The sequence below is a fragment of the Oncorhynchus mykiss genome, chromosome 13 (assembly GCF_013265735.2).
Source record: "Oncorhynchus mykiss isolate Arlee chromosome 13, USDA_OmykA_1.1, whole genome shotgun sequence".
Lineage (NCBI taxonomy): Eukaryota > Metazoa > Chordata > Actinopteri > Salmoniformes > Salmonidae > Oncorhynchus > Oncorhynchus mykiss.
The window spans coordinates 18,895,200-18,917,949 of record NC_048577.1 but is presented as its reverse complement, the minus strand read 5'-3'; the positions used below and the strand labels follow the sequence as shown (position 1 = coordinate 18,917,949).

Sequence of the window (22,750 nt, the reverse complement as noted above, 5' to 3'; positions counted from 1 at the left end):
GCCACATCCGTTCATGACAGGTGTATAAAATTGAACACAAATCTATGCAATCTCCATAGACAAACATTGGCAGTAGAATGGCCTTACTGAAGAACCCAGTGACTTTCATCGTGGCACCGTCATAGAATGCCACCTTTCCAACAAGTCAGTTCATCAAATTTCTGCCCTGCTAGAGCTGCCCCGGTCAACTGTAAGTGCTGTTATTGTGAAGTGGAAACATCTAAGTGCGCAAGCTCACAGACTGCGACTGGCGAGTGCTGAAGCGTGTAAAAATGGTCTGTCCTCGGTTGCAACACTCACTACCGAGTTCCAAACTGCCTCTGGAAGCAATGTCAGCACAAGAATTGTTCGTCGGGAGCTTCATGAAATGGGTTTCCATGGCCGAGCAGCCGCACACAAGCCTAAGATCACTATGCGCAATGCTAAGTGTCAGCTGGAGTGGTGTGAAGCTTGCCGCCATTGGACTCTGGAGCAGTGGAAACGCATTCTCTGGAGTGATGAATCACACTTCACCATCTGGCAGTCTGACGGACTAATCTGGGTTTGTCAGATGCCAGGAGAATGCTTCCGGCCTGAATGCATAGAGCACTCTATAAAGTTTGGTGGAGGAGGAATAACGATCTGGGGCTGTTTATCATGGTTCGGACTAGGCCTCTTAGTTCCAGTGAAGGGAAATCTTAATGCTACAGCATACAATGACATTCTAGACAATTCTGTACTTTCAGCATGACAATGCCCCCGTGCACAAAGCGAGGTCCATACAGAAATGGTTTGTTGAGATCGGTGTGGAAGAACTTGACTGGCCTGCACAGAGTCCTGACCTCAACCCCATTGAACGCCTTTGGGATGAATTGGAACGCCGACTGCAAGCCAGGCCTAATTGCCCAACATCAGTGCCTGACCTCACTAATGCTCTTCTGGCTGAATGGAAGCAAGTCCTTCCCAGAAGAGTGGATGCTGTTATAGCAGCAAAGTGGGGACCAACTCCATATTAATGCCCATGATTTTGGAACGAGATGTTTGACGAGCAGGTGTCCACAAACGTTTGGTAATGTAGTCTAGATAGATGGATCAACCACATATCACAATCATTGCGAATACATTTTTCCTCAGTGAAGTAGCAATCAGCAAAGTCAGAGCTAGTAAGGGAGGGAAACGTCAATTTTCACACTGAAGGAAACACATTTTATTATTAAGGAAACAATGTGTGGGAGATGACAGTACTGTTAAATTCATTCAAGTGGCCACCTAAGCTGTTGGAGTTATTCTCCCCCACAATATCCTCATTGCTTCTGGAGCCAATGCAGCTGAACAATGCCCAAAGGAATAAACAGCTGCAATGAGAGAATAAGGGATTTTTTCCTCCCTTGTGAGGGCTACTGGAAGGACATTTTACAGAAAGATGCATGAAATAGGCCTATATAGATGCAAAAATGCAGGCAATGATCAAGGGATAAAAGGACATAGGACCCCGCTAACATGGTTGTGGTTTGAGAGAAAAAAGCATCCACATAGTATACTTGACATGTGGAGAAATGTTGGATACACAAAATGAAACATCTGCAGGACTCAGAACCTTCACTTTAATGATTGAACATGATTTAACACAGAATCAACCTTGATTGGCTGGGAAGAAACAGCTTGCCTTACCTGCTGCTGTGGTCAATTCATTGAATGAGAAGAAGAACAGCAGCAAACACTTCAGCAGTGACATCACCATCACCACAGCTGCCTGTATACTGCTGTCTGTCTCTGTCTGACATCTACTTAGAAAGACAGGAAATAGGATACATCTGACATCACAGTTCCTCACAGTCAACCACACCTTCATGTATTACTGCAGTCTAATTTAGAATTCTTAATTTAATCAAATTCTATATATGTTATTATAATTTCAATGGTTTATTGTGTTAGTCAAAAAACATGGTGAGTGGAGAGTTCAGATAGATTGCATTGTTATAAAAACACAACAGACCCATCTGTTAATTAACTTTATGGCATTCACATAACTACAGACATGTTAAAGCACATCAAAGTTACATCATGTTGTGTTCATGTTATTTATCTGTCAGATGTCGATTTTTCTCAATGTTAATCAAACTCAGCTCATATCTCTTCTCACGCTTTGCGTCATCATTTTAATGTGAGGAGAGAAATTCCTCTAGTGGACATGTTGCCTTCTGTTCAGTGTCACATGTCTAACTTCAGTTCAATCAATCCAGGGTTGTATTCACAAGGGACAAAATGAAAGCTGAGAGGGAGAGGGACCACCTGAACATACGATACGTTTCCCGTTGCAAATTGTTTTGCTACGTTTTGCTACTGTGTACTAATGTACTGTCGCTGGGCTAAAAAAATACAGTGCCTTGCGAAAATATTCACCCCCTTGGCATTTTTCCTATTTTGTTGCCTTATAACCTGAAATTATAATATATTTTTTGGGGGGGGTTGTATCATTTGATTTACACAACATGCCTACCACTTTGAAGATGCAAAATATTATTTTATTATGAAACAAACAAGAAATACGTTTTTAAAAAACTGAAAACTTGAGCATGCATAACTATTCACCCCCCCAAAGTCAATACTTTGTAGAGCCACCTTTTGCAGCAATTACAGCTGCAAGTCTCTTGGGATATGTCTCTATAAGCTTGGCACATCTGGCCACTGGGATTTTTGCCGATTCTTCAAGGCAAAACTGCTCCAGCTCCTTCAATTTGGATGGGTTCCTGCTGGTGTAAAGCAATCTTGAATTCATACCACAGATTCTCAATTGAATTGAGGTCTGGGCTTTGATTAGGCCATTCCAAGACATTTAAATGTTTCCCCTTAAACCATTCGAGTGTTGCTTTAGCAGTATGCTAAGGGTCATTGTCCTGCTGGAAGGTGAACCTCCGTCCCAGTCTCAAATCTCTGGAAGACTGAAACAGGTTTCCATCAAAAATTTCCCTGTAATTTAGCTCCATCCTTCAATTCTGACCAGTTTCACAGTCGCTGCCGATAAAAAACATCCCCACAGCATGATGCTGCCACCACCATGCTTCACTGTGGGTATGGTGTTCTCGGGTTGATGAGAGGTGTTGGGTTTGTACCAGACATAGCATTTCCTTGATGGCCAAAAGCTCAATTTCAGTCTCATCTGACCAGAGTACCTCCTTTCATATGTTTGGGGAGTCTCCCACATGCCTTTTGGCGAACACCAAACATGTTTGCTTATTTTTTTTCTTTAAGCAATGGCTTTTTTTCTGGCCACTCTTCTTTAAAGCCCAGCTCTGTGGAGTGTATGGCTTAGTGGTCCTATGGACAGATACGCCAATCTCCGCTGTGGAGCTTGTGGGTTATCTTTGGTATCTTTGTTGCCTCTCTGATGAATGCCCTACTTGCCTGGTCTGTGGGTTTTGGTGGGCGGCCCTCTCTTGGCAGGTTTGTTGTGGTACCATAGTCTTTCCATTTTTTAATAGTGGATTTAATGGTGCTCTGTGGGATGTTCAAAGTTTGATATTTTTCTATAACCCAACCCTGATCTGTACTTCCACACAACTTTGTCCCTGACCTGTTTGGAAAGCTCCTTGGTCTTCATGATGCCGCTTGCTTAGTGGTGTTGCAGACTCTGGGGCCTTTCAGAACAGGTGTATATATACTGAGATCATGTGACAGATTATGTGATGCTTAGATTGCACACAGGTGGACTTAATTTAATTAATTATGTGACTTCTGAAGGTAATTGGTTGCATCAGATCATATTTCGGGGCTTCATAGCAAAGGGAGGAATACATATGCACGCACCCCTTTTCCCCCCCAAAAATCTTATTTTTTATTTAAAACAAGTTATTTTTTACATTTCACTTCACCAATTTGGACTATTTTGTGTATGTAAATGACATGAAATCCAAATAAAATTAATTTAAATTACAGGTTGTAATTTAACAAAATAGGAAAAGCGCTTAGAGGGGGGAAACTTTTGCAAGGTACTGTATATAAAACATCATTCTGAAGAAGAAAAAAACATTTCCTTTGTGCCGCAATTATATACATTTTCCTCACAATGCTTTTGGTTCCTTAAAACGTATTAAAACAGTTTAGATCTTAGAACAGAAAAGAATGCAGATTAGCCACCCCAACAATTATGATTTTTTATTTGTTTAAAGATGGTAGTATTTAAAAAACAACAAGTGAAAGTATTTACAAAACGTTCAGTGTAACAACTTTCTCACTGTCCTATATTGAATGAACAGTATCAAGGTGCAGGATCTGAACAGGAATTTCACAGTGCAAAATATACCCGGACATTCTATACAATAGATTATTTACATGTTATATCTGGACAAAGTAAAAAAGCTTTCATCTCAATGATGTATTCATAACAAACAAAGTCACATATAAAAACATACCAAATGTAGCAATAACAAAGTCTGTTATATGGGGTTAGATGCAGAGCAGGCCTCAAGCAGGCATATCTATGTGCTGAAAACAGGAAGTTGACTTTTTTAAAAAAAACGTATTAACAAATCACTTGATAATCACTTCATATATAGACAGGATTCCTCTCTCATTTTGACCTCTTACACTACGAAATAACATGTCTTATTTTTTGTTTGAATTGGGAAATAATCATAACTTGACGCACAAACATCTCAAGCCACCATAGTAGATCAGAGCCAAAATCAACAACAACAAAAAAGATCAAAGTCCAGCCTTCTGTGGAAGAGCCCTGGCTAGTTCCATGCTGACTGGCGTAGAAATAGGTTCATCATATCTGTATCTACAGCGACAACTGCCAAGTGTGCACTTTAAGTAAGAAGGAACAGACACGGTCGAGGAGTTGGAAGGAATTGTGGGAGGTGTAGTCTTGTTGTGGACAGCGTTCACCTCAAGTTGCCACAATACAACAACAGATTTCTCAAGTCGATTTGCAATGCCATCAACAGCAGCATGATAGCAGTAAAACATCATGGGAACTGAAACAATCATTATGTAAATAGAAGACAATTGCTGCCCCACAAAAGGTTTTCTAAATGTTTTCCCACATTTTTCATAATCAACCACCAGGTGAAAAAAAGGAAGGAGAAATCAAAAGAAACTGCTGGGGTAGAACTGTTGAAGCAACAGGCTGGCTGCTGGTAACAAGGTTGGGTTAATGTTACAATACGTTCCAGAGGTGACACAAAGTCAAGTCAAAGGTTGAATTCAAAATGGCTCCCTGATTTCCTTCTAGTCAAAAGTGATGTACTATTTATATTTAGCCTAGCATTTCTTCACATACACATTGGAGCAGAATCAAAGTAGAGTATCTACCAGAACCGTCTTTTCAGAGGCGAAACCAGTTTACTTCATATTTTTTTGGGGAAAGTGCTTTGTACATGCGTAAACAAACAACACAGCAACATTGTCAGTCACCTCCTTGTCTGAAGGACAAGTGGAGAATCAGGTTCATGTCAAGCCTGGCATGTTTTCTTCAAAAGTTTCATTGAATGCAGCCCTACATTGAACACCACACAGTGGCTGATACTGTAGGCTGAATGATAGAACAGCTATTTCCGTGTTCAAATGTTATAGGAGGCATTTGTTCCATTGTTTTTGATGGTAGACCACTCTGGTAGGCCTACATTATGATCAAATAGCCACAGTAGCCAACTTGACCACTATTAAAACTAACTTAAAAGTGGGTACAGCCTCAGTGTTCGGAAGTGGGACAGAATTTTCACAACGTTTAAGTTTGCGCTCAGCGGAACTGAAGTTTGCTCAGTGATGAAAAAAATTAGAAGAAACATTGCTCATGAACCTTCTAGTGTAGTGTGAAACGTTACAAGGATTAGATGGCTTGGTGTTAAGAGTACAGTTTTAACAATCATACTGGTAGAATCTACAGTATACTGACACTATGGCAACCCCATACCGCAGGGATCATCAACTAGATTCAGCCGTGGGCCGATTTTTTTTTCCTGAGTCGGGGGGGGGGACATAATTACAAAAAATGTGTAGACTGCAAATTAAACGCAAGAAGCACAAAAATATATCATGTTTGACTAGAACAGAATCATTTCAAACCTTGCTTACATTTCTATATGATCACGTGTCTCTCTATTCTGCATAGGAATACTTGGGAACAGACTTCTTAAATTAAAATAACTTGGAGCTGATTTCCTAGTGTTTTTATAGTTCATTTATGAAAACTTGGGGGGGGGGGGAAATAAAACCAATTTGACCCGTGGACAGCCAGTTGGGGAACCCTGCTGTACAGAACCAATCATGTTAGGCTTTCAAACAGAGACTGTTAAAGTCATCAACCACAGTGTTTAAAGGCTAGTATCTATATAAATATAGACCTGAATTGTCCACCAGCAGGTGGCACAAGACAAGAAGAAAGGAGTAAGAGGAAGGCCACAAACAAATCCTCTGTGGTAGGAGCAACAGGCTGGCTTTTGGTTATAAGAGTGGTTGTTGTACAGTCTTGCGAAACCCTCTTTCAGAAGGGAAACCAGTTTTACTACATGTTTTCAGAAAAGTGCTGTTTTTGAATGTTCGCACAACCTTAGTATAGAACCGTGTGTAAAGTTGTAGTGATTAGATGGTCTGGTGTTACAGTATAGTAATAACAACCACTGTGGTAGAATCTACAGTATAGGAAACGTGGAATGTTAAACCATGCACCTTGTAGTACAGTGTGTACATTGATTAGATTACCTGGTATTACAGTATACCAATGTTCTGCAGTGGTAGAATCTAGAGCATTATGACACCGTGATGACACAGTGATGGTGACAAGCCCCTTATTGATCGGAAGGGACTGTTTCCTTATTGAAGCATTATGACACCATGGCATTATGACACCATGGCAACCCTGTATAGAAACATTGATATAGAGGGCAGTTACATATCATTTGTAATCAACCACAGACCTTAAAGGCTGCCATCATCAGTAGATTATGAAGAAACAGATGCCTCAATCAGAATGACCTGAGTGCCAAAGTGACTGTCATCGGACACTTAACAGGAAACAGTCCATCAAAAGACAGTGATGGTGACAAGCCCCTCATTTATCGGAAGAGACTGTTTCCTTATTGAAGGAAACATTCCCTTCCAGAGACTGCCAGTTAACGAATAATTTACTAGAGACTGTCACGCTGGTCCTGTGGACTGTCACTGTTTAGACCTGGACAGAGGGAGATGGAGGGAGGGAGGGAGGGAGGGAGGGAGGGAGGGAGGGAGGGAGGGAGGGAGGGAAAGAGAGTGAAAGAGAGTGAAAGAAAAAGAGAACCGATAGACAGACAGAGAAGGTGAGAGAGAGAGAGAGAGAGAGAGAGAGAGAGAGAGAGAGAGAGAGAGAGAGAGAGAGAGAGAGAGAGAGAGAAAGAAAGAAAGAAAGAGCATAATGTTACACAATAGAAAGTAAAAACAGGAGAGACTTTTCATTAATCATTACAAGGAGCACAAGCAGCATGTAAACTACAAGATAACCACAAGGTTAACTACAGGACAATCAATCATTTAAAAAATCATGTCCCCTAAGAAACCTTGATGCTGAATAGAAAATACAATATATTTTAGACAGATATGTTCATTGTACATGTACAATATAAATATAGATATTGTCATGTACTGTCATGTTGTGTCTTGTCTCTGTCCTTTCCCTTCACCCTGTCTCCCTCTGCTGGTCGTTGTTAGGTTACCTTTTCTCCCCCAATTTCCACCAGCTGTGCCTTGTCTCCTCCTAACCACCTCGTCACCCCGTTTCCCACCTGTTCCCTTTTTCCCTCTGATTAGGTCCCTATATCTCTCTCTGTTTTTGTTCCTGTCCTTGTCGGATTCTTGTTTGTTTGTGTTAGTCATGCCTGAACCAGACTATCGTCATGTTTGCTGCAACCTTGTCCTGTCCTGTCGGAATCTGCCGGTCCGTCTGAGCCTACCTATGTTTGGTAATTAAAGAAGCTCTGTTTAAGTTAATTCGCTTTTGGGTCCTCATTCACGCACCGTAACAGAAGAATCCGACCAAGAATGGACCCAGCGACTTCGGATCCTCTCCACTCAGCCGTCGGGATCCAGGGAGCGATGCTAGGCAGACACGAGCAGGAAGTGTCTGCTGCTCGACATGCCGTTGAGACCCTGGCCACCCAAGTCTCCAACCTCACAGAACAGGTTCACCATCTCCGCCTCGATCCACCGGCCACTTCCAGGGCTTTCGAATCTCCGGAGCCCAGAATCAATAACCCGCCGTGTTACTCTGGGGAGCCCACTGAATGCCGCTCGTTCCTCACCCAGTGTGATATTGTGTTTTCTCTCCAGCCCAACACTTACTCCAGGAGCACTGCTCGTGTCGCCTACGTCATATCTCTCCTTATTGGACGGGCTCGTGAGTGGGGCACGGCAATCTGGGAGGCAAGGGCTGAGTGTACTAACCAGTATCAGGACTTTAAGGAGGAGATGATACGGGTTTTTGATCGATCTGTTTTTGGGGAGGAGGCTTCCAGGGCCCTGTCTTCCCTATGTCAAGGCAATCGATCCATAACAGACTACTCTATTGAGTTTCGCACTCTTGCTGTCTCCAGTGGCTGGAACGAGCCGGCCTTGCTCGCTCGTCTTCTGGAGGGTCTCCGCGCAGAGGTAAAGGATGAGATTCTCTCCCGGGAGGTTCCTTCCAGCGTGGATTCCTTGATTGAACTCGCTATTCGCATTGAGCGACGGGTTGATCTTCGTCACCGAGCTCGTGGAAAGGAGCTCGCGCTCTCCGTCGCCCCCCTCTCCGCATCACTACCATCTTCCTCTGCCGGCTCGGGTGCTGAGCCCATGCAGCTGGGAGGTATCCGCATCTCGACTAAGGAGAGGGAACGGAGAATCACCAACCGCCTCTGTCTCTATTGCGGTTCCGCTGGTCATTTTGTCACTTCATGTCCAGTAAAAGGCCAGAGCTCGTCAGTAAGCGGAGGGCTACTGGTGAGCGCTACTACTCCTGTCTCTCCTTCAAGATCCTGCACTACCTTGTCGGTCCATCTACGCTGGACCGGTTCGTCAGCTTCCTGCAGTGCCTTAATAGACTCTGGGGCGGAGGGCTGTTTTATGGACGAGACCTGGGCTCGGGAACATGACATTCCTCTCAGACAGTTAAAGGAGCCCACGGCCTTGTTCGCCCTGGATGGTAGTCCTCTCCCCAGGATTCAGCGTGAGACGCTACCTTTAACCCTCACTGTTTCTGGTAATCATAGTGAAACCATTTCTTTTTTAATTTTTCGTTCACCTTTTACACCTGTTGTTTTGGGCCATCCCTGGCTAGTTTGTCATAATCCTTCCATTAATTGGTCTAGTAATTCTATCCTCTCCTGGAACGTCTCTTGTCATGTGAAATGTTTAATGTCTGCTATCCCTCCTGTTTCCTCTGTCTCTTCTTCACAGGAGGAGCCTGGTGATTTGACAGGGGTGCCGGAGGAATATCACGATCTGCGCACGGTGTTCAGTCGGTCCAGGGCCACCTCTCTTCCTCCACACCGGTCGTATGATTGTAGTATTGATCTCCTTCCGGGAACCACTCCCCCCCGGGGTAGACTATACTCTCTGTCGGCTCCCGAACGTAAGGCTCTCGAAGATTATTTGTCTGTAGCTCTTGACGCCGGTACCATAGTCCCCTCCTCCTCTCCCGCCGGAGCGGGGTTTTTTTTTGTCAAGAAGAAGGACGGGTCTCTGCGTCCCTGCATAGATTATCGAGGGCTGAATGACATAACAGTGAAGAATCGTTATCCGCTTCCTCTTATGTCTTCAGCCTTCGAGATCCTGCAGGGAGCCAGGTTTTTCACTAAGTTGGACCTTCGTAACGCTTACCATCTCGTGCGCATCAGGGAGGGGGACGAGTGGAAGACGGCGTTTAACACTCCGTTAGGGCACTTTGAATACCGGGTTCTTCCTTTCGGCCTCGCTAACGCTCCAGCTGTCTTTCAGGCATTAGTCAATGATGTCCTGAGAGACATGCTGAACATCTTTGTTTTCGTTTACCTTGACGATATCCTGATTTTTTCACCGTCACTCCAGATTCATGTTCAGCACGTTCGACGTGTCCTCCAGCGCCTTTTAGAGAATTGTCTTTTTGTGAAGGCTGAGAAGTGACTTTTTTTGTCACATTTCTCGGTTCTGTTATTTCCGCTGAAGGCATTAAGATGGATCCCGCTAAAGTCCAAGCTGTCATTGATTGGCCCGTCCCTAAGTCACGCGTCGAGCTGCAGCGCTTTCTCGGCTTCGCGAACTTCTATCGTCGTTTCATCCGTAATTTCGGTCAGGTGGCAGCTCCTCTCACAGCCCTTACTTCTGTCAAGACGTGCTTTGAGTGGTCCGTTTCCGCCCAGGGAGCTTTTGATCTCCTCAAGAATCGTTTTACATCCGCTCCTATCCTTGTTACACCTGACGTCTCTAGACAGTTTGTTGTCGAGGTTGACGCGTCAGAGGTGGGCGTGGGAGCCATTCTTTCTCAGCGCTCCCTCTCTGACGACAAGGTCCACCCATGCGCGTATTTTTCTCATCGCCTGTCGCCGTCGGAACGTAACTATGATGTGGGTAACCGCGAACTGCTCGCCATCCGGTTAGCCCTAGGCGAATGGCGACAGTGGTTGGAGGGGGCGACCGTTCCTTTTGTCGTTTGGACTGACCATAGGAACCTTGAGTACATCCGTTCTGCCAAACGACTTAATGCGCGTCAGGCGCGTTGGGCGCTGTTTTTCGCTCGTTTCGAGTTCGTGATTTCTTATCGTCCGGGCTCTAAGAACACCAAGCCTGATGCTTTGTCTCGTCTCTTCAGTTCTTCAGTAGCCTCCACTGACCCCGAGGGGATTCTCCCTGAGGGGCGTGTTGTCGGGTTGACTGTCTGGGGAATTGAGAGGCAGGTAAAACAAGCGCTCACTCACACTCCGTCGCCGCGCGCTTGTCCTAGGAACCTTCTTTTCGTTCCCGTTCCTACTCGTCTGGCCGTTCTTCAGTGGGCTCACTCTGCCAAGTTAGCCGGCCACCCTGGCGTTCGGGGTACGCTTGCTTCCATTCGCCAGCGTTTTTGGTGGCCCACCCGGGAGCATGACACGCGTCGTTTCGTGGCTGCTTGTTCGGTCTGCGCGCAGACTAAGTCCGGTAACTCTCCTCCTGCCGGCCGTCTCAGGCCGCTTCCCATTCCCTCTCGACCGTGGTCTCACATCGCCTTAGATTTTGTCACCGGACTGCCTTCGTCAGCGGGGAAGACTGTTATTCTTACGGTTGTCGATAGGTTCTCTAAGGCGGCTCATTTCATTCCCCTTGCTAAGCTTCCTTCTGCTAAAGAGACGGCACAAATCATCATCGAGAATGTTTTCAGAATTCATGGCCTTCCGTCAGACGTCGTTTCGGACAGAGGTCCGCAATTCACGTCTCAATTTTGGAGGGAGTTTTGCCGTTTGATTGGGGCTTCCGTCATTCTCTCTTCCGGCTTTCACCCCCAGTCTAACGGTCAAGCAGAACGGGCCAATCAGACTATTGGTCGCATCTTACGCAGTCTTTCTTTTCGCAACCCTGCGTCTTGGTCAGAACAGCTCCCCTGGGCAGAATACGCCCACAACTCGCTTCCTTCGTCTGCGACCGGGCTATCTCCTTTTCAGAGTAGCCTCGGGTACCAGCCTCCGCTGTTCTCATCTCAGTTCGCCGAGTCCAGCGTCCCCTCCGCTCAGGCTTTTGTCCAACGTTGCGAGCGCACCTGGAAGAGGGTCAGGTCTGCACTTTGCCGTTATAGGACGCAGACTGTGAGGGCTGCTAATAAGCGTAGAACTAAGAGTCCTAGATATTGTCGCGGTCAGAGAGTTTGGCTCTCCACTCAGAACCTTCCCCTTAAGACGGCTTCTCGCAAGTTGACCCCGCGGTTCATTGGTCCGTTCCGTATTTCTCGGGTCATTAATCCTGTCGCAGTTCGACTTCTTCTTCCGCGATACCTTCGTCGCGTCCACCCGGTCTTCCATGTCTCCTGCATCAAGCCCGTCCTTCGCGCCCCCGCTCGTCTTCCCCCCCCCCCCCCCATCCTTGTCGAGGGCGCACCCATCTACAGGGTCCGTAGAATTTTGGACATGCGTCCTCGGGGCCGTGGTCACCAGTACCTCGTAGATTGGGAGGGGTACGGTCCTGAGGAGAGGAGTTGGGTTCCCTCTCGGGACGTGCTGGACCGTGCGCTGATCGAGGATTTCCTCCGTTGCCGCCAGGTTTCCTCCTCGAGTGCGCCAGGAGGCGCTCGGTGAGTGGGGGGGTACTGTCATGTACTGTCATGTTGTGTCTTGTCTCTGTCCTTTCCCTTCACCCTGTCTCCCTCTGCTGGTCGTTGTTAGGTTACCTTTTCTCCCCCAATTTCCACCAGCTGTGCCTTGTCTCCTCCTAACCACCTCGTCACCCCGTTTCCCACCTGTTCCCTTTTTCCCTCTGATTAGGTCCCTATATCTCTCTCTGTTTTTGTTCCTGTCCTTGTCGGATTCTTGTTTGTTTGTGTTAGTCATGCCTGAACCAGACTATCGTCATGTTTGCTGCAACCTTGTCCTGTCCTGTCGGAATCTGCCGGTCCGTCTGAGCCTACCTATGTTTGGTAATTAAAGAAGCTCTGTTTAAGTTAATTCGCTTTTGGGTCCTCATTCACGCACCGTAACAGATATATTATTTGTAGATTGAACACATGGACACAGTACCTTCTGCCTCAACATCTCCATCATGCCTGGTATCTGGTTGGTGGTCACCTAAAAAAGAAAAAGGCTAAGTCAGAATATGATCTGTGACATATTGTGGAGGAATGTCATCTAACATTTAAATCTCCGGAGGAACATTGCCTCCTTCAAAGTTCAGTGAAATTAAGAGTCGGGCGGAAAGAGAAAAGTTAGTCAAGATAGCAAACCTTCCCTCACAGTGCAGATAGGCCCATATTTCACCCAGCATTACATAATAGTATGACCCAAATACATAATCTCCCTTCACCACAGCCATGCAGCTAAACTAACAAAATGAGTACAGGAGAGAGTCAATTGTTAAGATTTCCCCATGTTGCCAACTGGTTTGGCAAACAATTAGTAATTATCCGCACTCCATTTTCTACTCCACTTGTGATGGATGAAACACTTCCCTTTGACCTACATTCAATCACCATAATAGTCATGTTTAATAGGAAAGCTGAGACAGATACTGTGTGTACAGCATGTCAGATATTACACAGGGACAGATACTGTATGTACAGCATGTCAGATATTACACAGGGACAGATACTGTGTGTACAGCATATCAGATATTACACAGGGACAGATACTGTGTGTACAGCATATCAGATATTACACAGGGACAGATACTGTGTGTACAGCATGTCAGATATTACACAGGGACAGATACCAGGACGGACTGGGACAAGAAACCAGGCCCATTTCTGGACAGATACTGTATATACAGCATATCAGATATTACACAGGGACAGATACCAGGACGGACTGGGACAAGAAACCAGGCCCATTCCTGCCCTAGACTTATAGGACAGATACTGTATGTACAGCATATCAGATATTACACAGGGACAGATACCAGGACGGACTGGGACAAGAAACCAGGCCCATTCCTGCCCTAGACTTATAGGACAGATACTGTATGTACAGCATATCAGATATTACACAGGGACAGATACCGGGACGGACTGGGACAAGAAACCAGGCCCATTCCTGCCCTGTACTGATAGGACAGATACTGTATGTACAGCATATCAGATATTACACAGGGACAGATACCGGGACAGACTGGGACAAGAAACCAGGCCCATTTATGGACAGATACTGTATGTACAGCATATCAGACATAAGGGCCCAATGTAAACAAAATATCCCCCTCTGAAGCAACACTAAAGAGGAACTGATGGAGGATGTGGTTAGTGAGGAGATTTGGAAGGGTGAGAACAGACAGACATGTGTTCCGGGTGAGTGGCCACAGTTCCCCAGTTTTACTGTCCAAGGCTGAGTGGCGAGTTTCACAAACCAAAATCATGTGAATGCTTGCCTGGTCAAATATCTGTTTGACCTACTCTTGCCAACTCCATGGCTCAATGTCAAGACAAAAATGTTAGGCATGACAATGAGTGACAAGGATTTGGCATGATAGACCAAACAGACTGGCACTCAGGCTATGTGAGTGCATTATGGAGTGTTGTTGTAATTTATAACAGCTATAAAAGTATTATAAAAAGTTCTAATTTATAACAGTTATAAAAGTATAAAACAAAAATATAAAACATCATTCCAAATATGATGCTGGTCATTATAAAGTATATGTATTGCTTGCACAGTGTATTCTGTGAACTGTCTAGGAAAGATGGGAAAGAATAAATCTAAAGTGACAAATAAACATAAAATATTCAATATTTCAATAAATAGTGAATATCGAAGGACATACTCATTAACGGAAAGGTGGACTGCCTTCGAGCTCCTCTCAAAAATGACACAAAACCTAAATGAAATCCAAAAAGATCATCTTTAAACTAAAAGTAATGTTGATGAACAATAAATAGCCTACTAGTGTAGTTAATGCTTAATCCATTAATAGATAATAGTATTATTATAATAGTATTCACTGAGTATACAAAACATCAAGGACACCTGCTCTTTCCATGACATAGACTGACCAGGTGAATCCAGGTGAAAGCTATGATCCCTTATTGATGTCACTTGTTAAATCCACTTCAATCAGTGTAGATGAAGGGGAGGACACACGTTTTAAGAAGGGTTTAAGCCTTGATACAATTGAGACATGGATTGTGTATGTGTGCCATTCCGAGGGTGAATGGGCAAGACAAAAGATTTTAGTGCCTTTGAACGGGGTATGGTAGTAGGTCCCAGGCGCAATTGTAGAACTGCAACACTACTGGGTTTTTCTACGCTCATCAGTTTCCTGTGTGTATCAAGAATGGTCCACCACCTGAAGGACAACCAGCCAACTTGACACAACTGTGGGAAGCATTGGAGTCTACATGGGCCAGCATCCCTGTATAACGCTATCGACACCTTGTAGAGTTCATCCCCTGACAAAATGAGGATGTTCTGAGGGCAAAAGGGGTTTGCAACTTAATAATAGGAAGGTGTTCCTAATGTCAGGTATACTAAGTGTATATTATAATAGTAATATGGATTGGATTAAGTATTAACTATACTGCTATTCATGGTTAATAGCATGCCACAACATGTCACTGATTTGACTACTCTAAATGATTGGCTGAGTTGTGTAATACCCCATGCAAAGGAAAAAATGGATGGCTGCCAGAGCATGTAGGCTTGGCAGAGGCAGGACCACTGTACAGGGCCACTGTATTGTTGACTATGTTTTGTTTATTCCATGTGTAACTCTGTGTTGTTGTATGTGTCGAATTGCTACGCTTTATCTTGGCCAGGTCGCAGTTGTAAATGAGAACTTGTTCTCAACTAGCCTACCTGGTTAAATAAAGGTGAAATAAATAAGCAGGTTAATCTAGCACTAAGCTAGCATGAAAAACATATACATGATCAGATACATGATCAAAGCTCCATGTAGTGATATTTGTTAATGGAGTTATACACAGACAACAGTCTCTACTGTATGAGTATGACAATTCATGTACTTACGTTGGGTGGAGCGCCTTTTAAATATCAGCAGCGCAGCAAGGAGTCCAATGACCAGAGATCCTATGACTACAACCGGGGCTAGCCAGTGGATGGTGGAATCAGAATCCAAATTGTCAGCGTTCATTTCTGGACATACAAAATGGACATAAATTGGGAGTTACAAAATAAATAGGCAATTGATATGAAGTCAAGAGAAAAAGGTTAGTTGTGCTTGGGTCAAAGTCAGTGTCAGGGCGTTTCACACACACAGACTTGAGCTCTGTTCAAATCTGCATGTGTCTTAATAACCTTTTACTGCGGTGGGCTAAATCAAGGTCACACAGAGAGATTGTTAGTCTAAAACAAATCTTGAAGACTGAAATTCAACAAAACCTTTTGACATAGAAACACCGAATTTGTTTAAAAAATAAAAAATAAAAATCTTTATTTGGTTTTGAAATTCTGAAAAATATTCAGAATCATTTCACCCATGAGGCCAAAGAGGGCACTTTTGGTCATTGACAGCAGGAAAGGGCTACTTAACTTCCCATTGCTAAGAACAATTAGTTTTGGCATTAGATGGATCCTTTGTCTTGTAAAATCCCCAGCCAGGCTAAAAAACAACAGCTGGAGGACCGCAGAGCAGAAAGAATATTCAAAATGGCTGCCAGAGATGAGAAAAACAACTGCAGAGACAGAATGTTCTGGTAAGAAGGTATTATGATGACTGCACTGAATCGTGACAAGAGGGAGCATTAGAGACAGATTGGGGACTATGAGCTCTAATTTGCAACTGGCGCAGGTAGTTACAACTCCACTATCATTACTTCCCTCTCTATAGACCTATTGGATCAGATCAACCTAGTAATTTCCTATAGGCTCATCAGATGACAAGTAGACTGGGTTAAGCAAACATCGAAGAGCTTCTGGATTCCTGTTGAAACACGCATGAATAGAGCTTGCCGGCTTGTAATCCTAAAACCCGCAAATGAGTTATTCTTGATTCGTTCAGCCATTCCTATGGCGAAAATTCATGGGGGAAAAATACGGTTTTGAGATAAACGCCGAAAATAAGGTCTGAGGTTAACACAGGTTTAGGAGATTTTATACATTTTGTTCTATGAGATAATATCAGTCAGGGCAACATGACCTTTATGAATTATGAAGCCTTTATGTGCTTTACTAAATGACATAAAGGCTTCGAAATTCACAAAAAGTTATGTTAACTGACGAAGATTTATCTCGTAGAACTAAACGTATAAAATCTCCTAAGCCTATGTTTACCACAGACCTTATTTTTGGCCTTTATCCAAAAACCCTAGAGAAACTCATTTTCCCCATAGGCTTTGTCCAACAAACCATTGGGGGAGTTAGTGCCTACAAAAATATGCCATTACTATTGCTCTCTGTTGTTTCTTACCCAAACCAACACAAGCATTTTCCTTTTTTCCAGTTTCAAGGAAGATGTTCAGTCAGATTGAGGAGCATTTTACGGCCTGACCTACTCCACTCCTCAGTGACATGTTGTTCTCTCATTATAAGGCTGACTTTTATTGTGCTCGCACATGATAAAGACATCATAAAAAAGGCCTATACTAATAAATGTAGACTTGATTGAGGCTGAATTGTTTACAATTATCAGGGTCAGGATGAGGGAATACGAGAGACTGGAATGTTTTGGACCTGACTCTGCTTTTACAAAGGGTGACATCACCAACATATTCATACCCATAGGTAGCAGGCACGGCAGCACGTACCTGAGACTTGCGGCGCTAACTGGATCACAAATGACGCCTTCCCCTCCACGGCACCATTGACATTGAGCACTTTGCACGTGTAGTTTGTGTAACTGGATGTAGCCTTCAGCACTATGAATTTACTGGAGAGGCTAAACAGTCCATCGTCAGTCTCTTTGGCCACCAGTTCAGCCCTGCGCGTCCAATTGTAGCCATCCTGGTCAAACCACCAGATCAACCCTGTCTGTTGCCCGCCTGTAGAGTTGCAGAAAATGGTCACATCTGTGTTCTCTTTGATGTTGGTCTCAGGGATGGAGCTCATGGTTGGAGTTATGTACTTAGCTGGAAGAGAGAGAGAAATCTATCATACATGTGGGTGATATTTGCTACACCAGTAGTTAGTTATACAACGTCAGCGGGTAAACATCGTTAAGACAGACTTTGCACCTTTTCAACGTCCATCCGAGGGTTATAACTTGGAATGAGATTACTGGAGGAGTGATTTTTAATAAACTGGAAAGACATTTCTTCTATCTCTAACACACGTTCTAATGTAGTCTGTGTACACTAGGCCTATTGTGTAAACACTGATTGCATATCGTGGGTAGAATTACATTATGGAGGCTAGTTGTGGACATTCCCACTGGTACTACTCTGTGCCATTTGAGCACTGTCATTCTGAAACAGAAAGTAACTCAGGCTCCTACCAAAAAATAGATCTGAACTCCCCCTGAACATATTCCAGAATAAACATCCTTTCCAAACATCAACTTTGTATCATAACTGTATGTGTGTGTGTGTGTGTGTGTGTGTGTGACAACAACGGAAGTTGAATAGAACTTCATTTAAACACATTTCGGCATGTGGGCATCATAACACCCTGATGAAGGGTGTTATGAGCTGAGACACATTTAAAAAGCTGTTGTATTCTATTCTTATATTGACCTCCAAGAGAGGCTGAATATCTGTTCAGTTTTCTCCTTTCATGAACCGGTGCTGAAAGGTGCTTATCTTTTTATAATCACACTTGGTTGAACTGTAGACAGTACAGGACTCACCTGTGACACTGAGGCTGGTTGTAGCTGTATCATCACCACGGTCTGTGGTCACCATGCATTCATACACCCCCTTGTCGGCCATCTTGGTCTTTGTCAACAACAAGGACACATTCATATTATCCTTGTTCCAGGATGGCTCAGCAAATGTAAATCCAGGTGTTAGGTTAGATGTATCTTTATGGTATTCCAACAAAAGAGGATCAGCTTCCATCCTCTTCCAGGTCACGGTCAAGATGGTCACGTTCTCAACAGCTTTGACAATACACTGCAGCAATGACTGCTGACCATAAACCCCATGGTATTCTTCTTTACACTCCAGTTTGATAAATTCTGTGAGTAAAATATCATGACAGAGACAAATTGACAATAATACAAGACAGAATTACTAGTATAGTAGTCAGTTTTATCATAATGTGACCAATCTTATCGAACTTTTAGTTAACAATCAGCTGAAAATAATAAATACATTTTTGTATATAACATTTTACAACCATTATTATGGCAGTCATGGCACAACTTACTCTCAGAGGAATTTCCAGCTCTGATACAGGCTAAATGGATCGCAAAAAACAGGAAGGTGGTAGCTGAGGTCATCTTTGGATTCCTGAGTAGGAAGAGAGAAATGTACAATGACAACACTTGTCACAGCAGTATGAGGTGTTAGGTTTTAATTATCAGAGTAACTGAACTCGACCCCCTTCATCACTAATCCACGACTCTCCCCCCTTATTAATGTCTGCCACATACGATTGTTTTCCCTACACTCAGTACATTCCAAGCTTCATTGCACCCACCATATACCTTCCTCCTACAGATAACCATTAACTTCTGGTGTAGACCCTCTAAACCTAAGCACTCAATATTTCAATAGGATACCTGATAATTAACCCTATCCCAAGTCCAGGAGTTAGAACCCAGAATCCATCAGAGGTAAGTCTATAGACTGCCTGTCGCTCACAAAGTGCCTCTGGACTGTTCTCCGAAAATAAAAATAAAACAGTGGCTAACAGAAACAAATCCAATTTGACTAAAAGTAAAGTGGTGAATAGGTCTTAACTAAGTACATTGTGAATGAAGGCCTAACATAGCTAAATAGGGGACAGTTGACGGTGTTGCCTATCTACTGGTCACCTCCCATCTGGACTGTCAACATGTCTGTTTCAACTATTTCCTTGACAGAGAAATGCAACAAAATGTGAACATTATACAAATAGACAAAAGAGCATAACACTCACTGAAGGAAACACATTCTATTATTAAGGAAACAATTGTGTGGGAGATGACAGTACTGTTAAATTCATTCAAGTGGCCACTAAAGCTGTTGGAGTTATTCTCCCCCATAAAATCCTCAGTGTTTCTAGAGCCAATGCAGCTACACAATGCCCAAAGGACTAAACAGCTGCAATGGAAGAATAAGGGCGTTTTTTGGGGCTCCCTAGTGAGGGCTTCTGGAGGGACCTTTAATTGAAAGATGCATGAAATAGGCCTACAGATGCAAAAATGTATGCAATAATCAAGGGACAAATGTGCAATATCCCCCTCTTCAATTTGTTATTTAGCACACTCGTTGTCGTAGAATCCCATTACACTTCACTTTAGGGGGAAGTAAATGAGAAGGAAGTTCTGCCAGTACAACTTAGCCCATGAACTTAGCACTTAACTTGATTGTGGTTTGAAGCCAAAAACAAACAAACACTTCCATATAGTATACATGTAGAGAAAGCTCCAAAATGTTTGATATACAAAATTAAACATAACCTGCTTGGAAATGCAGCACTCAGACTTTTCACTGGGCAAATATACATAGTTTTGCGATGCAAATAGACACCCACTGGCAATGGGCACACACTGGTTGAAATAACGTTGTTTCCACGTCCTTTAAATGAAATTATGTTGAACCAACATTGACGTTGAATTGACGTCTGTACTATAATGGGCATTCTGAGTCTTTTCGGGGTGCCGGCTCATTTGGCTCTGTTCACTTAAAAGAGAAGGCTCATTGGGTTCCCAAACGGTTCTTCTCTCAAAATGTTTAAAAATGTACATAGAACCATGAAAGAAAATGCTAATCTTCAACCTAAAGCTCAAATGAAGGCTATCATTTTTTCAGATCGTGAAATGCGCGTTCAGAAAAAATGTTACCTGGCCAAATATGGAATATTACGTTTTTTTTTAACACACAGCAAACATGAGCATGGACCAGATTCACAATCTCCCCTTTATTTATTGTTTCTGCAGTGAAGATTCACCCTCTTTCGATAATTATTTTGTAACCTATCTGCATTAAATTTGAGCTCAAAAATCAATAATCGCAGTATGCAAATCATGGAGCCAATTGGCCGGCTCTTTTTTTAATCGGTAAACGCACACCTGTAAAGCAATATGGTCAACAATTAATAAACTTTAAATAATATAAAGAGAAGCTAGGCTAGAGACACGGAAAACGTTAAAATCTTACCGCACAAATGCTTCAGGTTGTTACAGTGTGGAAGGTTAGAGTGAATCTGATTAAAGATTACACTGACAGGCTGTCTAAACTTTCGGTTTCGATTTGACGCATTGGTCGTTTTATGGTCATTGCAGTACGCAAACCTCTCAACAGCGGCAAGGTGACGGTTCAGGAGAGGGTTGGTCCTTATACCTTAGTGAATTTATATAAAATATCCAAAATAACAAATGATTAAACATTCAAACAAAGGTCTGTTTTAGACATTTTAATAATTTGTCAAATGTACAGGACCACTTAGGGTTAAGTGCCTTGCTCAAGAGATGTTTCACCTAGTTGGCTCAGGATTTCGAACCAGCAACCTTTCGGTTACTAGCCCAACGCGCTTAACCACTTGGCTACCTGCCTAGACCCAGTTCCTTTGCTTTTCTCATGTGAAAATAAATGTCCCCCACAAGTTATCGTTTGTGCACATATGCCTCCGCACATGCAGGACTTCTACTTTGACACGAAGAAAGCAGAGAGGAGGTGGGTCTATCAGGCAAGGGGATAGCATCGTCACGTCGGGACTAGGGGACATCATGGAGTAGCAGAATTCATGGACTGGGGGGCCTTCAATTATTTAATTGAACAAATGGCGGATGGACAGCATTAAATTAACTTTGTCATCATTGGACCGATGGGTGATTGTGTAGCCCTACAGTTGGAGAATACTGTTCTAGAGCCAATTCATCCAAACACTGGTTGACTTTTGAATTTTCTGTAAAGGTCAGAAATGTAGTGTGTTAACATTGGTGTTTCAAGTGCAGGTGCTGCATGAACTTGGTTATAGAACCCATCCTCCTCATTGGGAAGGAGACCAGGAAGGGTATTGAGCAGCCTTGGGTCCAGATCAAGTGGGCCTACACAAATACGCAAATAATGCTTGTAAAAAAAGTACAATTATTTGTAAATGACTATAGGTTGATGATTTACTGGTATGTGGATAAGTAATTTAAACTACATTTTATTCAAAAAAAATTTAAAAATGAAAGTGGTTGCCTTAGTCACTCAGTCATGTATTGTAATTAATGTATCTGTTTCTGTGATGAAATGAACATTTCTTCAACATTGAATATCACTGTCACAGCTTGTCACATGTCTGAGAGAGACTTACATGGTTATCAAAATGTCACGCCAGGGTAAACCTACACGAAACACAGCCCTTATTTTAAGTGTTTCTAAAAATCCACTGTGGGAAAAATGATTTGTGGAAAACGATTGGAACCATTTCCCTTCTTGACCGCTAGGTTTTATGGACACCTCCACTGTTGGGCTCTATGGGGCTGAATGGCACAACAAAACAACAAGACGCCACGCTCTCCCAACGTGTCCATCATAGAGCGGGCTACAGAAGAAACATCAAAGAAGATCGATAATCTGTCATAAACTGTCAATCAACTACACAAAACTGTGAGCGAGAACAAGGAAAAAGAAAAGATAAGAAAATGAAATCCAAAAATAATGAGCTGTGTGAGAATGTAGCTGAACTTCAGAGGAACTCTCGCAGGTGGAATCCAAGTAATCCAAGGTATAAAAGGGGTAGAGGGAGAGGATATTAGCGAAGTAGTCATTAATATCCTGGGAAAAGTGGCTCCATGTGGCCGCTTATACAGAAGGCGCGACAAGAAGGCGCGACAAGAAGGAAAGAAGGCGGGGTTCAAGGGCCCACACGCGTTTATCGAAGGAAGAATGATTACTGGGTAACCAAATTGGAACTGTGAGTACTACCATGAGTACAGTTAATGTACTGCCACGAATAAACATACCATTCTAACTACAACTGATGAACACTTGCCTAAGAATAGGAAGTAAATAGATTTGTTATTCTGTTAACCACCGCTGCCTCAGCTGAGCGTAGTTTTCCGTCGGAGTAATCCTCTCAAGGTTCAC

The 22,750-nt window shown here is 43.3% G+C and overlaps 1 protein-coding gene across 2 annotated transcripts; it reads right to left on the bottom strand.

Annotated features, from left to right (window-relative positions):
• Nucleotides 1-4,119: 4,119 nt before the first annotated feature.
• On the bottom strand, nucleotides 4,120-20,981 carry LOC110485816 (CD276 antigen homolog). 2 transcript variants are annotated; one of them, XM_036940484.1, is made up of 8 exons: nucleotides 20,831-20,981; nucleotides 18,894-18,976; nucleotides 18,373-18,702; nucleotides 17,336-17,656; nucleotides 15,600-15,725; nucleotides 14,398-14,451; nucleotides 12,666-12,713; nucleotides 4,120-7,153 (listed from the first exon to the last, which is right to left on the bottom strand). In XM_036940484.1, the coding sequence occupies exons 2-8, from the start codon at nucleotides 18,964-18,966 to the stop codon at nucleotides 7,110-7,112; spliced, it is 996 nt and encodes a 331-aa protein (XP_036796379.1). In that variant the 5' UTR covers nucleotides 18,967-18,976; nucleotides 20,831-20,981; the 3' UTR covers nucleotides 4,120-7,109. The 2 variants fall into 2 exon arrangements, with proteins under 2 accessions (XP_036796379.1, XP_036796380.1); XM_036940485.1 differs by lacking the exon at nucleotides 14,398-14,451.
• Nucleotides 20,982-22,750: the final 1,769 nt, after the last annotated feature.

Coding starts and splice junctions, on each gene's coding strand:
- LOC110485816 (XM_036940484.1), bottom strand. CDS start 18,966: ATGACCTCAGCTACCACCTTCCTGTTTTTTGCGATCCATTTAGCCTGT. Junction 18,703..18,893: donor AGCTGGAAATTCCTCTGAGA/GTAAGTTGTGCC, acceptor TTTTACTCACAG/AATTTATCAAACTGGAGTGT. Junction 15,726..17,335: donor GTTAGCGCCGCAAGTCTCAG/GTACGTGCTGCC, acceptor TTGTATGTCCAG/AAATGAACGCTGACAATTTG.